This window comes from Dipodomys merriami, unplaced genomic scaffold (genome assembly GCF_024711535.1).
Source record: "Dipodomys merriami isolate MVZ:Mamm:240054 unplaced genomic scaffold, mDipMer1.0.p SCAF_3, whole genome shotgun sequence".
Lineage (NCBI taxonomy): Eukaryota > Metazoa > Chordata > Mammalia > Rodentia > Heteromyidae > Dipodomys > Dipodomys merriami.
Window position 1 is genome coordinate 14,794,936 of NW_027204492.1, and position 16,323 is coordinate 14,811,258.

The 16,323-nt window shown below is 39.7% G+C and overlaps 1 protein-coding gene and 1 long non-coding RNA gene across 2 annotated transcripts in view; one reads left to right on the top strand and one right to left on the bottom strand.

Moving 5' to 3' along the window:
- Positions 1-841: 841 nt before the first annotated feature.
- LOC138840044 (THO complex subunit 7 homolog) lies at positions 842-14,819 on the bottom strand. Its single transcript, XM_070039679.1, has 8 exons — positions 14,627-14,819; positions 11,734-11,851; positions 8,929-9,056; positions 8,541-8,627; positions 6,595-6,652; positions 5,070-5,136; positions 4,919-4,988; positions 842-2,180 (listed from the first exon to the last, which is right to left on the bottom strand). Exons 1-8 carry the CDS (start codon positions 14,802-14,804, stop codon positions 2,113-2,115), a joined length of 774 nt encoding a protein of 257 aa, XP_069895780.1. The 5' UTR covers positions 14,805-14,819; the 3' UTR covers positions 842-2,112.
- The window catches only part of LOC138840045 (uncharacterized), a 31,944-nt gene continuing 30,396 nt past the window's right edge, over positions 14,776-16,323 (top strand). The window contains exon 1 of the long non-coding RNA XR_011376033.1: positions 14,776-14,896. This is a non-coding gene — a long non-coding RNA (uncharacterized lncRNA). The remainder of the gene's footprint in view (positions 14,897-16,323) is intronic.

The window sequence follows — 16,323 nt, forward strand, 5'->3', positions numbered from 1 at the left end:
TGATTCCAGCAAAAAAAGCCCAGGGACAGTGTCCATGCCCTGAGTTCAAGCCCCAGGACCACCACAAAAAAATAAAACAAAGGAATTTCTGCCTAACAATCTTTTTGGAAGAAAAAAGGCCATTTTTATGAAAAAATTGACTTTAATTCTGAGTCCACATTAGCAAATTTTACTTCATAATTTTTGTAGTACTTGGGTTTGAACTTAGGAATGTACTTTTGCTAAGTTGGAGCTCTACCACTGAGCCATGGCTCTAGTCTTTATAGTTCTCATTAATAATGAACACTAGAACCTTATAGAGGGTGTAGTGATTCTGCAAAAAAAATTCCCTATGACTTACTAGATAGTCAGACAAAGTGTTTAAAGGCATTAGGACATTTTCAATCTGACTAGTATAGAGCTAACTTTAAGCCTTACTTTTAAAAGATAAAGTATATTATTGAAATTATAAAAACAAATGAGTTGGGCACCATTGGCTCATACCTGTAATCCTAGCTACTCAGGAAAGAGATATGAAGATGGTAGTTCAAAGCCAGCTTGGGCAGGAAAGTCCATGACATTCTTAATTCCAATTAACTACCAAAAAGCTGGAAGTGCAAATATGGTTCAGGTGGCAGACTGCTAGCCTTAAGCAAAAAAGCTAGGGACAGCACCCAGCTTCTGAGTTCAAGCCCCAGGATTGGCACAAAAAATTATAAATTGAACATTATTAAAGTATGATTCATTCAAGTGTCATAATCTAAAATAAATGGAGGATGGAATCTAACCAAGGACTGCACATGTCAACCAACACTTCAGAAAATCACAAATGACAGCATTGGCTTACTTGTTACAATGATTATGATATCATTTATGCAAGACAATCTAAACTTGTTATCTCCAACAACTCTTTATTCCATTATTTTTCTATTAAAAATGAATTTTAAGGAATAATAGAGAGAAAACATAACAAAACACTTAATAACCACATTTCTCCAGTATTACATACTAAAGCAAGTATTAAATATCAAAATTTAGTATTAGTATTTAACACTTAAGTTAAAATACATAAGATTTCTCTCCTTGTATCAATGATTCCTAACATCATGGAACCTTTCCCCACAAGGAATACAGATCACAAGTGTCACTCACATAATTTCATAGGTTCATGGTCCCCCAGGAGTTTTATTCATGGACTTAACTTTCTTATGTACATACTAGAAATACCACCTTCTTATAGTCTAACTTATTTTATAAAACAATTAATGTTACCAGTTAAAAAGTACCGAGAGTATTAAGCAACAAAATCATGCAGCTTTAAAACATTTCTACATGTTGTTTCTTACTTTCAAGACTAAAAAACAAGTTGGGTGCTGGTGGTTCAGGACTGCAACCTGATTTACTCAGAAAGCTGAGATCTCCGGATCACAGTTCAAAGCAATCCTGAGTAAAAAAAAAAAAAAAAAAATCTGGAAAACAGTGAAACACTAAAAAATTCTGGACTGGAGGCATGGCTCACTCTTGAGCAAGAAAGCTTGAGTAAGAACAGGTAGCCCAGAGTCCTAAATTGAATGTCTCATACCAATAAAAAGCAAGTGGGGGAGGGGGATAAAACATGCAGGCTGGGGTTGAAGCTCATATTGTTGAGTGCCTGACTAGCAAGCACAGCCCTAAGCTCAAGCCCCAGTACAATAATAGAAAAACCCCACATTTCAATAAAACCAAATATATACTAAAATCATTTTCTTTTTGTGAATATGAATAAAATGTAAATATTAAAAAGCAAAATATCAAAGCTGGGGGTACTGGTGGCTCATGCCTATAATCCTAGCTACTAAGGAGGCTGAGATCTGAGGATGGTGGTTCAAAGCCAGCCCAGGCAGGAAAGTCCATGAGACTCATCTCCGATTAACCACCAGAAAACCAGAAGTGGTGCTGTGGCTCAAGTTATAGAGCTCTCGCCTTGAGCTGAAGAGCTCAGGGACAGTGGCCAGGCTCAGAGTTCAAGCCCCACAACCGACAAAAAAAAGCAAAATATTTCACTGCCAAAACTAAATATTTCAAGAATATATATTCTACATATACCAGTCATGTAACTATTTTAATATCCTTGGGAATGAATGACTAGCCTGTCTATGACTTAGGTTCTATATCCATGAAAGTCTCTTCACCTTCTTCTCCCTCAGAGAGCTTTTCATCACCTGCAATTGAGAAAGAAATATAAAACCTTAGTTAACTTCACCTAAATTTCATGTTTAATGTATACATGAAAACAATTATTTTTGTCGGTCATGGGGCTTAAACTCTGGGCCTGGGCACTGTCCCTCAGCTCTTCAGCTCAAGGTGAGCACTCTACCACTTGAGCCACAAGGCCACTTCCGGTTTTCTGGTGGTTAATTGGAGATAAGAGTCGTATGGACTTTCCTGCCCGGTCTGGCTTTGAACTGCAATCCTCAGATCTCAGCCTCTGGAGTTAAGCTAGGATTATAGCGAGAACCACTGGCGCCCAGCTGAAAACAATTTTTAACCTTTTTTATTTAGTGCCAGTCCAGTCCTGGGGTTTGAATTCAAGGTTTGGCTTCTGGTTTTTTTTGTTTTTGTTTTTTTGGGGGGGTCCAGTCGTGGAGTCTGAACTCTGGCCCCTTGGCTTTTGTTTCTAAGAATATTTTGCTCAAGGATCAAGGGTAGTACTTTTTTTATTGTGAAAATACCATACAGATGGGTTACAATTACATGGGCAAGATAATGAGTACAGGGCTGGGAAGGTGGCTCAGCGGTAGAGCGCTTGCCTTGCATGCATGAGGCCCTGAGTTCAATTCCTCAGCACCACATAAGCAAAAAGATAAAAAGCCAGAAGTGGTGTTGTGGCTCAAGTGGTAGAGCGCTAGCCTTGAGCTGAAGAGCTGAGGGACAGCGCCCAGGCCCAGAGTTCAGGCCCCACGACCGGACCCCCCCCCCCAAAAAAAAAGATAATGAGTACATTTCTTATCAAGCATTGTTGCCTCCTCCCTTGTTTCCCCTTCCCCTCCCCGCCCAGCCAAAACCCAGATGCCCCTCAGTAGATGAATGGCTCAAGAAAATGTGGTATGTATACACAATGGAATTCTATGCCTGTATTAGAAAGAATGACATTGCCCCATTTGTTAGGAAATGGAAAGACTTGGAAACAATTATATTAGGTGAAGTCAGCCAGGCCCAAAGAAACATAGGTCCTATGGTTTCCCTTATTTGCAATAACTAGTATATATCTGAGACAAGCAGAAAAGGTCAGATAAGTTGATGTTAGGTGAAATAAACCCCAAGATAAGTATTCAAATGTTTTTTTTCTTTCATGCGATTGTTTCTAACGTATTTATAAAATGATTTCTTTGTTGCTTTGTATGTCCCTCCCCCACAGTATAACCCATGCTTTCACTGTATTTGATGTTGGTATAATTTGTGGAGGGGAAGGGGAAAAAATCGTTTACAAGGGATACAGGTGGACCCATTGCAACAATGAGATGTACAAGTCGTTATGTCAAAAAGGGTAGTACTCTTAACACTTGAGCCACAGCCTCACTTCTAGCTTTCTGGTGCTCAACTAGAGATAAGAGTATCATAGACTGTCCTGCCTGGGCTGTCTTTGAGTAGCAATCCTCAGATCTCAGCTTCTTGAATAGCTAGGATTACAGGCATGAGCCACTGGTATCTAGTAGATGTTTTTATCTTTTATTAGCTAATACATTCAAAGCAAATATGGCAAAATGGCAGGCCGTAACTGTAAACAGGCCATATAAAGGCTTGCCTTTAAAATATTGTCATTAGAAAAGAAAAAAGAAAAAAGTGAGAGACAGGATGGGTTAGGAGGGATGGGTGACAATGTTGGCAGACACTTTGTATTCATATACTGTTTTGTAGAATGGGAACTTCTTTGTACAACTACTTAAAGACAATAATAAAAAATACTGTTTTGTTATTAGTTTCATCAAAATTTAAATTTTGCATTTAGATTTGAATTTCACTAAAAAAGAATCTAGGAGCCGGGCGCCGGTGGCTCATGCCTGTAATCTTAGCTACTCAGGAGGCTGAGATCTGTGGATCATGGTTCAAAGCCAGCCCGGGCAGGAAAGTCCCAGAGACTCTTATCTCCAATTAACCACCAGAAAACTGGAAATGGTGCTATGGCTCAAGCAGTAGAGTGCTAGCCTTGATCTGAAGAGTGCAGGTCTAGTGCCCAGGCCCAGAGTTCAAGCCCCATGACCAACCCCCCCACCCCCCCCCCAAAAAAAAATCTAGATTTAGGTTTTTTAGATAAACGACCAGAGAACAAGTAACAGAAATTTCAACTGTTCTACAGTTAATATGAAGACTAAGTCTTCAGTTCTTCTAAGCATCCACCATTCACTTGGTGTCAAATATTCTTTATACAGTGATCATTTATTTCCTGCCTGGGTACTGAACTATTTTATTTTTTATTTATTTATTTATTTTTTGGTCCAGTCGTGGGGCCTGAACTCTGGGCCTGGGCGCTGTCCCTCAGCTCTTCAGCTCAAGGCTAGCGCTCTACCACTTGAGCCACAGCGCCACTTCCGGCTTTTTTCTTTTTGCTTATGTGGTGCTGAGGAATCGAACCCAGGGCCTCAGGCATGCAAGGCAAGCGCTCTACCACTGAGCCACATTCCCAGCCCTATAGTCATAAACTTTAGAAAACCAAGAAAATCTCCCTATTTTCCAGATTTTTTTAAGCTACTAGATATGAACTTCAATTACATACTGTTACATAATGAGACTCTCCTGCATGTATTTGGAAAGTTAAGCAAATGCTTATCTTCTAATGTTATTATTATATTTCTATTCAGAATTGGAAGGTATATTTTCTCCAACATGTACATTCCAAAATCGTACTCCTCAATCATTTAAAAATCTTCGTAAACATATGTTCTGAAATATTTCTACTTACTTTCCAATGTTTGCTGAAGTTCATGGATAGTACTAAGAAGAACATGAAACTGCTTCCGTCTCAATTCCAGCTGAATTAACAAAGAAAAAAATTATATAAATTCATCTATAAACATACAAACACAAAAATGCTAACATACATAAACAAATACCTTGTCTTCAACACTTTCTTTAATATGTGAAAGATGTTCTAATTCTTTTCCCAGAGCCTCTAGTTCCCTGAAAAAAAAATATGCTCTTATATTATGATACTTGGGGGGAAGAGAATTTACAATGAATATCAAATGCTGTAGCTATTAAACAGTATATTAAAATAAAAATATTGAGCTATAACGATTCATTATGTTTAGAGACACCTTGGAAGCTGATGATTTATTTCTTCTTAAATCTTAAATATGCAGGATTTTCATTAAAACTACAGTTTTTTTTTCTGCTGATTTTAGGGCTTGAACTTAGGGCCTAGAGGTTGTCTCAGAGCTTTAGTGCTGAAGGCTAGTGCTCTACCCCTTAAGCCATGGCACTACTTCCAGTTTTCTGGTGGTCAATTGGAGGTAAGTATCTCACAGACTTTCCTGCTTGGACTGGTTTTAAACTATGATCCTCAGATCTCAGCTTCCTGAGTAGTTATGATTATAGGTGTGAGCCAACAGCATCCATCAAAAGTATACCTTTAAATTTAAAAAATTAAGAGAATAAACAAATCTAAGAACTGATACACTTTGTCATACTAACATAAAGGCTTTTTTGAAAAAGAAATAAAGAACTGTCATTCTAATCTCTTTTTCTCGTGTTTTCCTGGGTGGGCTTCAGAACATGATCTTCCTACCTATGCCTCTTGAATGCTTGTTGGTTCAGATGGGGTCAAGCAATCCTTCCCATCTCCACATAAGTAGCTGGGATTACTGTCATGAGCCACTATACTTGTCCTTGGTGTTTTTTTTCTGTTACTTAGTATTATACAAAAAAACCCCAATATATTGAATTTGTGTATTTCCTATTGAGGCACACTGTATGCATTTATTTTAGACAAATATGTAGCAAGGTTGGAGAAAGAAAAAGACCTATAGATCATCAGTATTTGAATATATACTGAAAAATAGCCTAGCCTGTAATCCTAGCTACTCAGGAGGCTGAAATCTGAAGATCTTGGTTTGAAGCCAGATTTACAGGAATCTCCAAAGAACAAACAAAAAACAAGAAGTGGAGATGAGGCTTAAGTGGTAGAATGCTAGCTTTGAGCAAAAAAAGCTTAAGGACAATGCCCAGACTCCCCGTTCAAGCCCTTGGTCTGGCAGAAAAAAATAAATATACTTTCAATGAAAATTGTATGTATTTACAACTTAAGAAGAAATCAGCTTCCAAAGTTTCACAAAACATAATGTTAACCTTGTACAAAATAGCTCAGGGACAGTGCTCAAGCCCTGAGTTCAAGCCCTAGGACACACACACACACACACACACACACACACACACACACACACACACACACACACACACACACACACACACACACACACACACACACACACACACACACACACACACACACACACACACACACACACACACACACACACACACACACACTATTACTGAATATATGACTCCTTTGACACACATTACATATTTCTATAAAAATGTAAAGCACTGACTAGTTCTTGAAAGCTCTAATCTTACTTTAATGTCTGATGCCTGTCTGGATGACGCTGGATCACTTTTGCCAAAGCATCATATTCTGAAAAGATAAAAGAATATTTATGCAATAAAGGGTTATTTTGGAACTGCACCTATTAATATAAAATGTATAATACCATACATCTCCTCAACTAACTTTCCTAGTACATAAAGAAATGAAGACAGTAATAGATGGAGAGTTTATCAAAGTGTTTCAAGCTGGGACTTTGAGGTCCCATTTCTGTATTCTCATTTATAGATCCTGGATAAGACTGCAGCTTAAAGCAAGTCAGAACAGAAAAGTCTGTAAGACTATCTCCAAGTAACCAGCCAAAAGTTGGGCTGGAGCTAAGTGGTAATGTGCTGGCCATGACCAAGAGAGCTGAGTATGCACCTGAAGTCCTGAATTCAAGCCTTAGTAACCCCTGAATTCAAGCCTTAGTAACCCCACACATACAACCTCAGAGCACATTTTACCTGAAGGCTAAATTGAGCATTTAAAAAGAGAAAGTAAAATTGCCATCTTAATTATCAGTTCACTAGTGTGAAGTTCATTGTCCTAGAACTCAGCATATTCAATAAAGTTGATCTTTTTAGATATTTTTTGCACTACAAAAAAAAAAACATGCTCAGCTGGGCACCAGTGATTCATGCCTGTAATCCTAGTTACTCAGGAGGCAGTGATCTGAGGATCATGGTTCAAAGCCAGCCCAGGCAGTTAAGTCCATGAGACTCTTATGTCTAATAAACCACTCAGAAAACTGGAAGTAACGCTGTGGCTCAAATGGTAGAGTGCTTGCCTTGAGCTGAAGAGCTCAGGGACAGAACCCAGGCCCAGAGTTCAAGCCCACACCAACCAAAAAAAAAAAACAAAAAACATGCTAAGTATAAAAAAAAAAAAAAACAGAACTGAACAAAACAATCTAAGCCATAAAAACCTACAACCACCAAATAATCAGTAACATTTTCTCTTCATATAATTGCCAAAGTTGTGATTGTACAGTTTTTATTTCACTTTTCTGAATTACATTATAGGAAGGGCAATATACCCCTTCATTAAAAATCACTTTATGGGCTTTGGACATAGTTCAAGTGGTAGAGCACCTCACTAGCAATTCGAAAGCCCCAAGTTCAACCTCTTAGAATTGCCCAAAAGAAAATCATTCTAGAAGTTTCTATGAACTAAACAATGGCACCGCTTAATTGAAAACCAAAAGGGACTTGAACAAAACTAAAGTTTAACCTCTTTCTTACTAATTAATCTATAAATATTTGTTTATTTTGTATTTAATAAAAACTTCCTGGGTTTGTTTTTGAAAAAAAAAAGTAGCTCCATTAAACAAACCGACAAACAAAACCCATGTCTAGTATATTTATATAAATCATTTTTGCTGAATTAACTATAACATTTTTAGGAAAAATAATTTGAAGAGCCAAGTGCTGGTGGTTCACACCTGTAATCCTAGCTACTCAGAAAGCTGAGATCTGAGGACTGTGGTTCAAAGCCAATCTGGACAGAAAAATCTGTGACAATCTTATCTCCAATTAGCCACCAGAAAACTAGAAGTGGGCCTATGGCTCCAAGTGGTAGAGCACTAGCCTTGAGCAAAACAGCTCAGGGACAGCACCCAGGTTCTGAGTTCAAACCCCATGACTGACAAAGAAATAAAACAATAAATAAAGAATCTGAAGAGAATAAAAGTTTAATACTAAGAAATAATTAGATCATTAATATAATTCAGCAAAAAACATAGTATAGCGTTCCTTCTCCATTTTAGCCTTCCTTCTCTATTTTAAAGAATATAGTTTAAGAATTAAACATGGCTCCTGATTCTTAATCATAAAATAAATGGACACTGGACAGAGATTTTATTTCATAATATTAAAAAAGAATGAATACAGCAGTCAGTAATAAAATCACTTGTACATCAATAAACTCAGTCCCTTACCTTGGCGATTCTTCCGTATTCTTTTTGCTTGAAGAATCTCCTTTTTGCACTCAGCAATTTTTTTATGTGCTTCAGCAATGTTACCTTCTAAATAAAAAGGGTTTTTTTAAAAAATTAGAACAACACATACAATCTCCATGTTTTCAATTTAAAAATGTGTTTCTAAATTGAAGTTTCATTGCAAACAAAATAGAAACTGGCATTAGAGAAATAGCTGTAACCCAGAGCACTGTATCATATTCAAATAACCTTTTCTGTAGCTAACATTGACTGGATTCTATTACAATTTTAATTGTCATTCTTTTACTAACCAAAGAAAAAATGTTAGCATTTTTCCTTTAGACTACTAAAATAAAAGTAATAAACTGATTACTTTAAGTTTGTTTACCTATTTCTTTGTAAATCTTTTCATAATTTTCCATTTCTCTGAGATTCATATCATACACCAGCAAAGTTTTGCCCATTGAAAATTCACATTGAGACAAGGTGCTGAGCATACGTTGGTACTGGCCATATCTAATGAAAGAAGATAAATATTTTTGCTAAAGTTCAGTGATTATAAGACAGGGAAAGATTTGCTAATTAAATTATAACAAGTATTCAGACAATCATATTTCAAATAACTAGAATAGTTAGAATAACTCTCCCTTATATTTATTTAAATATGATATACTTGATGCTATAAAACGTTTTAGTTATAAGTGCAAGATGAGACTATATTCTTATCAAAATAGGCTTAACCTAAACAACTATTTTCCTGAATAAATCACTTTTATGTGGAAAGTGAATCCACATGAGAGAAAAAATTCTGTTAAAAATACACACATATATAACACTGGGCGCCGGTGGCTCACGCCTGTAATCCTAAGTACTCAGGAGGTTGAGATTTGAGGATTGTGGTTCAAAGCCCAGGCAGGAAAGTCCATGAGACTCTTATCTCCAATAAACCACCAGAAAAATGGAAGTGGCGCTGTGGCTCAAGTGGTAGAGTGCTTGCCTTGAGCTGAAGAGCTCAGAGACAGCACCCAGGCTGAGTTCAAGCCCTATGATTGACAAACACACACACACACACACACAGGCCCATAATAATCCCAGCTCCAGAGCAAGTAGAGTCTGTAGGATCTCCATTTGAGGCCAGCCTAGGATGGGGAAAATTAGGAAGACATCATGTAAATCTATAACCTAGGCATGAGTATCATGTAGAGGTTATAGGTAGGAGAATCATGGTCTACACTGGCCCTGGGGAGAACTGATTTATTAAAAAATAAAATAAAAAAGGGCTGGAATATGACTCAAGTGGGAGAGTATCTGCCTAGCAAGCAAAAGGTCCTGAATTCAAATCACAGTACTGCCATCCCCAAGTACTCATATTCTCTTTATGCTTTCTCTATTCTCTCTTATATGCACACACACACACACAATCTTAGCCAGGTGTGGTGGCACTCACCTGTAATCCCAGTTCTAGGAAGGTTGAGACAGGAGGATTGTAAGTTCAAAACTAGCCTGGTCTACATAGCAAGACCCTGTCCCCAAGAAAATAAAATAAAGCTGCCACGCCAACTCCAGTGGAGTCTGCTTAGCATGGGAAACCATCTATCAGACCTAAGATAGGGGCTTCAGAGACCTATCTCTGAGTTTTGGGACTTCACCAAAGTGTACCTCGGAGAATAGGGCTTCTAAGAGGCCTACTCCTGGGAAAAGGCTGGAAAAACCCCTGGGAAAAGATGTGTTTCTGTCTTTCTTCCCTCATAAGAGTGCCTGTTAATCTTTTACTGCTTTTTGTACTTGCTCATTGTCAATGTCCCCTTATTCAAAGCTCTTTCTTAAGAGTGTTGACGACTCCAATATCTGATGAGTGTCTTAAAAAATATGACTAACTCACCAGAGTTAAGTGCTACCCTGAAACCCCTCTTATGAAGGCTAGTAGACAAGTTATAAGTAAATATAAAAGTATTGGGGGTTTCACAAAGTCACTTCAGCAGAAGGAATTGTTTGTAAGGGACTTACAAGAAGCAGTAGCTCAGCTAAAATAGAAAGAATGTATGGCAATTGCTGAGATAATTATTTAGGAGAGAGAATTTCCTGCTATTTACTAAGAGAATTGCTAGGTCTCCTTAAAGTTTACTATTAAAAAAGAGACAGGAAAGATCTTATGGGAAAGTTAAGGCCTCTATAAAAATAGGTAATGGTTAATTGGTGACAAACATCGAAACCCAAACCCATTGTATTCCTTAGAGATAAGCCAGAGACAAATGCCTATCAGGTGCCCAGCTGGTGACCACCCAAGAAAGAAGCCATGCAGCAAGATTGTGTAACCTTTTGCCCTTTCTCATGAGACTTCTGTTATAAAAGTTTGCTATCCTCTGCATTAAATCGCACTCAGCACTCAGCACTCAGCATCCACTCCTCTTGTGTGTGAGTTGTCTGTTTGCCATCTCCCCACCTATTCCAGGTTCCTCCCCTAGGTATCCTCCGTCGTCCCGACAGAACCCAGTCCGCGGCATAAAGCCATTAAGTTTGTGCCAGGCACTGGTGGTTCACTCCTGTAATCCTACCTACTCAGGAGACTGAGATCTGATTATTCCAATTCAAAGCCAGCCTGACATTCTTCTCCAATTAACCAGCAAAAAAGCCAGAAGTAGACCTGTGGCTCAAGTATTGAGGAGTTAGCCTTGAGTGAAAAAGCCTAGGGATAGCACCTAGACTCTGAGTTCAAGGCCCAGGACTGGCACAAAAAAATAAAATAAAGTTTGTTTTTGACTAATCAAAAGTTAATTCTGTTGGCATTTAAGGCAAAGGAAGTATTGTAGAAACTTAATGAAATTACAACAGGACTAATACATAAACAACAAAGTGGGGTTAGAGCATGGCTTAGGTGGTAGAGCAATGGCCAATGAGCCCAAGTGTAAGATACCGAGTTCAGGTCCCAATTTCCTACATAAAAACAGAAACAACAAATTGTAGCCCCTCTGTACAGTATGTTCTCAAATAAAATAAAATACAATTTTAAAAAAAAAAAAAAAGATGCTTCATTATGATTTTTTTATGTGACAATTTTTGTTTGTATTTCCTAACAGGTGAAAACTTTGCCTCTCATCCTAACTTTCAAAGTAACTTGGATAAAATAAAGCAGATTTTTTTTAATGTGAAAAAAAAAAAAAAAAAAAACAGAAACAACAGAGAAATGAGGTACCCTTCTTCATGGGATCCAGAGTTGCACCACTTAACAAAACTTTTCACTAGCAGATTAATTCTCCGATCGTCACCTGCTCCATCTCCATCAATTAGGAGACGCTTCCGTATGACTTCATCTGAAGGAAAGAAAGAATGTGAATTGAAATGATGATTTGAAAGGGGTAGAGGGGAATGCCGATATAAAGCAGGGGTAAACTTGCCCAAAGTACACAGTGCACATGTATGGGATTATTATCACAATGAAACTCCTTCATGTGACCAATGTATGCTAACACCATTTGGTCCTTGGTAACATTCAAGGACAAAAGACTAATATCACTACTCAACTTGTTCATTCAAAAGAAAATTACTGACATGGTCGATTAAAAACAAGAAAAAAATGGTCAATGTTATATATACATTACACAAATATATATATATATATATATATATATATATATATATATATATATATATATAATATACTTTTTTGTCCATTATGGGACTTGAACTCTGGGCCTGGGCGCTGTCCCTCAGCTCTTCAGCTCAAGACTAGCGCTCTACCACTTGAGCCACAGAACCACTTCTGGTTTGATGGTGGTTTATTGAAGACAAGAGTCTCTGGGACTTTGCTGCCTGGACTGGCTTTGAACCACAATCCTCAGATCTCAGCCTCCTGAGTAGCTAGGATTACAGGCATGAGCCACCAGTGCCTCGTAATTCCCAGACTTTCTATCCTTTTGTTTTTGTTTTTGCCAGTGCTAGAACTTAAGTTCAGGGCTTGCACACTGTTCCTGAGTTTCTTTCTTTTTTTTTTTTTTTTTGTCAGTTGTGGGGCTTGAACTCTGGGCTTGGGCGCTATCCCTCAGCTCTTCAGCACAAGGCTAGCGCTCTACCACTTGAGCCACAGTGCCACTTCAGGTTTTCTAGTGGTTTATTGGAGATAAGAGTCTTATGGACTTTCCTGCCCAGGCTAGCTTTGAATACTGATCCTCAGATCTCAGCCTTCTGAGTAGCTAGAATTATAAGCGTGAGCCACCAGAGCCCGGTTCTCCAGAAACATAGTGTCTTGTAGATCTCATTGTTACAATGGGTCAACTTGTATCCCTATTTAAACATTTTGTTTTTTTCCCTTCCCTGCCCCAATTAGAAAATGTATATACAAGATGCAGAGCACCAACATCTAATACAGGGGTTATACCGTGGGGGAGGAACATACAAAGAAACAAAAAGATCACATGATACATTATAAATACGTTAGAAACAATAGCAAGAAAGAAAAAAAAATCTGTGTTCCTATCTTGGGGTTCATTTCGCTTAACATCATTTTATATGGTCTTATGTACATAGCTTTTGACCTTCTCTACTTGTCCTACACATGTACTAGTTATTGCAAATAAAGGACCTATGTATCTTTGGGCTAGGCTTACTTCATTTAATATAATTTTTTCCAAGTCTTAGATAGGTTTTCTAATCATCCAAATTGTACTTTTCATAGGGTGGTCATTGTTCCTCCTATTGTTTGACTCCGTAATGTGGAGACCCTATGGGCCCTCAACTCTTCAGAAATAGTTCCTCCACAGGTATGTATGTTCGTTACCAGTCATCCTCTCCTCAAATTAGGCCCAATATCTAGTCTTTCATTTCCCAAATGTAAAAGGACCTCCTTTCTCCCAGGTTCTCTGCTGCCCATTATGCCTGTCCATCTTTCCCCAAAGCGTTCTGTTTCCTTATTTCTGCTCTCAGACCACAGATCATCTTCTTTACAACTGCCCATAAACCCAGTGCCTGTCCAGTTCATTCCAGCTGACAAGCCACCCCCCACACACACACACAAAAGACATCCCTTCTATTGTGCCCACTTCCTGCCGGTGGCCTTATCCTGCATTAGTTTGAACTTAAATCTCCTAAGTACACTTCCTGATTGTCTTCCAAGTAGGGTACTCCATTCTAATCTATTCCTTTTCAAATGTGTCCACAGGTTCCCCTCCCCACCTCCAATCCACTCCTAGTTCAAAGCCTGTTGGCCAGCATCTCATTATCTGTAGGCCTTTCCCAATCTTCCGTGAAGATTCCTCCAGGTGGCAATACTGTGTAGTGCAAACCTGTAGCCCTTGGGCTCGAGAAACTGCTGCCACTAAAGTAGCACCTACGTCTTCAGAACTGTACAGCTCTAGGGACCCAACTACCTTTCCTCTACACCTCTATATGATGAGAGGCATAGGATCTCCCAGTGGGGGTCACATACACACACACACACACACACACACACACACACACACACACACACACACACAACCTTTTTTAATGAGACACAGTCGACAGAAAAGAAAGAAAAGGACAAGGGCAGGGTGACATGCTGAGATTAGCCGATCTCCCAAAAGAGACCAGATGAAATTGAAAACTAAGCTGAGATGTTTTCACTAGAAATTCAAAGCTAACCACAATCCAGAAAGAGACAGCCAATCAATAAGGTCCACCAAAAAAGAGCCAATCAAAAGTAGCGTAACTCGGGGTATTAAAAACTACAGACCGAGCGACCTACTATTGTGTTCCTTTCACATGCCATCCTATTAAACCTCGATTTCGCCTATTCCCTCATCTCAGTAAATTCTTTTAACATGCAGTTCTGAAAAGCCCATCACTCCCGATGTCCCACGACAGCCCTGAACTCGTTGGCAACTATGCTCCACTGCCTGCCGACTGGATCACACCAGCCGGAAACGTTAGCGCCTGACTAGGAGGCTCAGAGCGGGACGTCAGGCTGGGAGTAACAGCCATATTGGCCCAGCGCTCCGGGGAGAAGCCCTGGGGCCTAAAAACCCAAGAGTTCGGGAGGTAACTGCGCCCAAGAAGGGCTCCATAAGGACCTAGGGAAGCGGGAGCGGATGTGTGTAGCAAGCGAGCCTCACCATCCGTGGAAGTTCCCATGGCGTCTCCGATCGTGTCTTCTCGGTGGCGGTGAAGGTCAAACTCCCACAATGCAGCGGGGTAAAAAGGCCTACGAGGCGGAGGCACCCACGCCCGCCGCTGCCCGCTACGACGCAGGCGTTCTAGCGCCTGCCGCTGCAGGACCCGCGCAAGCCGCATTTCCTAAGGGCGGTGACAGCTGCGTTGTGACTGGTCATCTGGAGTTCCTCCTCCCAAGGCCGGAGAGTTCACGCAGAGCTATCAGGGCAGCGGTAACCTAGCGCGGCGCTGGGGGGCCAGGGCGGGGGTCGGGGGAGGGGAAGAGTTATTTTTTTTTCTTTTTCTTTTTCTGCGTGTATGCGTGTGCCTGTCTTGGGGTTTGAACTCAGGGCCTGGGCACTATCCTTGAACTCCTTTGTTCAAGGCTAGCACTCTACCACTTGCGCAGCAGCTCCAGTTCTGACTTTTTTTTTCCCTGAGTGGTTAGTTGGGGAGAAGTCTCACCAACTTTTCTGCCCAGGCTGGCTTTGAACCGTGATTCTCAAAGCTCAGCCTCCTGAGTAGCCAGGATGACAGGAATGAGACATTGGTGCCTGGCATCACCACCACCAGCAGCAGCACCACCACCACCACCACCTCCTCCTCCTCCTCCTCCCCCTCCCCCTCCTCCCCTTGTCCCTCCCCTCCTCTTCCTCTTCTTCCTTTTTGCGCTGGTACTGAGACTTGAACTCACAGCCTGGCTGGCAGCCCAAAACTTTTTGCTCAAAACTAGCTCCCTTGAGCCATAGCTACACTTAGGGCACTTAATTGCACATAACAGTCTCATGGACTTTCCTGCCCTGGCTGGCTTCGAACTGGAATCCTCACATCTCAGCCTCCTGAGTACCTAGGATCACGATTCTAATCCAGACCCAGCAAGAAACTCCTTGAGACTCTTATCTCCAATTAACCACTAGAAAACTGGAAGTGGAGCTGTGAGTCGAAGTGGTAGAGCACTAGCCTTGAGCAAAAGTGCTCAGGGACCACTCAGGCCCTGAGTTCAAGCCCCCCAAATGACAAAAAGCAATACCACCTCCAGGTCTTGTATTTGTAAATTGGCATACTGAATTCCACGGACTGAATTTCTGACAATAGTACTTTGACCATAACTTTGGAGTAGTCTACTTTCACCTTGTTATACCCCCTTTTACATTATCAAAGAAAAACAACTAGTGTTCTGGGGTGCATAATTCAATTCTTGCCGCATTGCTGCTTCATAAATATTTGTGGAATGAATAGTGACCTCATACTAGCATTTACTTTTGACTGTGTTTGGTGAACCTTTTGATTTTCATTGTATTTGAATTATACTGGAAAACTACTGGAACAAAAACCACTAAAGGAGAGAATGTGTTTTGAATTTTTATTTCAAAATTATTTATAGCAATTTTGTTGCATTTTTTTCCTTCTTAGCTAGTTACCTTCAATGTTAGCTAAACTATGTTCCTGGTTGTGGTTTGACTATGATCATTTTAACCAACCTACCTACCTTCCTTCCTTTCTTTCTTTCCTTTCCTTTTCTTTCTTTCCTTTTCTTTCTTTCTTTCTTCCTTCCTTCCTTCCTTTCTTTCTTTCTTTCTTTCTTTCTTTCTCTTTCTTTCTTCCTTCCTTCCTCTCTCTCTCTTTCCCTTCCTCCCTTTCCCTTCCTCCCTTTTCCTCC

Excerpts from the sequence above, each read along its gene's own strand:
- LOC138840044 (XM_070039679.1), bottom strand. The coding sequence starts at position 14,804 with ATGCGGCTTGCGCGGGTCCTGCAGCGGCAGGCGCTAGAACGCCTGCGT. Across the intron at positions 9,057-11,733 it reads TCTGGATCCCATGAAGAAGG|ATATGGCCAGTACCAACGTA; the intron begins GTACCTCATTTC and ends TTCTTTCATTAG. Across the intron at positions 5,137-6,594 it reads GACAGGCATCAGACATTAAA|GGAACTAGAGGCTCTGGGAA; the intron begins GTAAGATTAGAG and ends TTTTTTTTTCAG.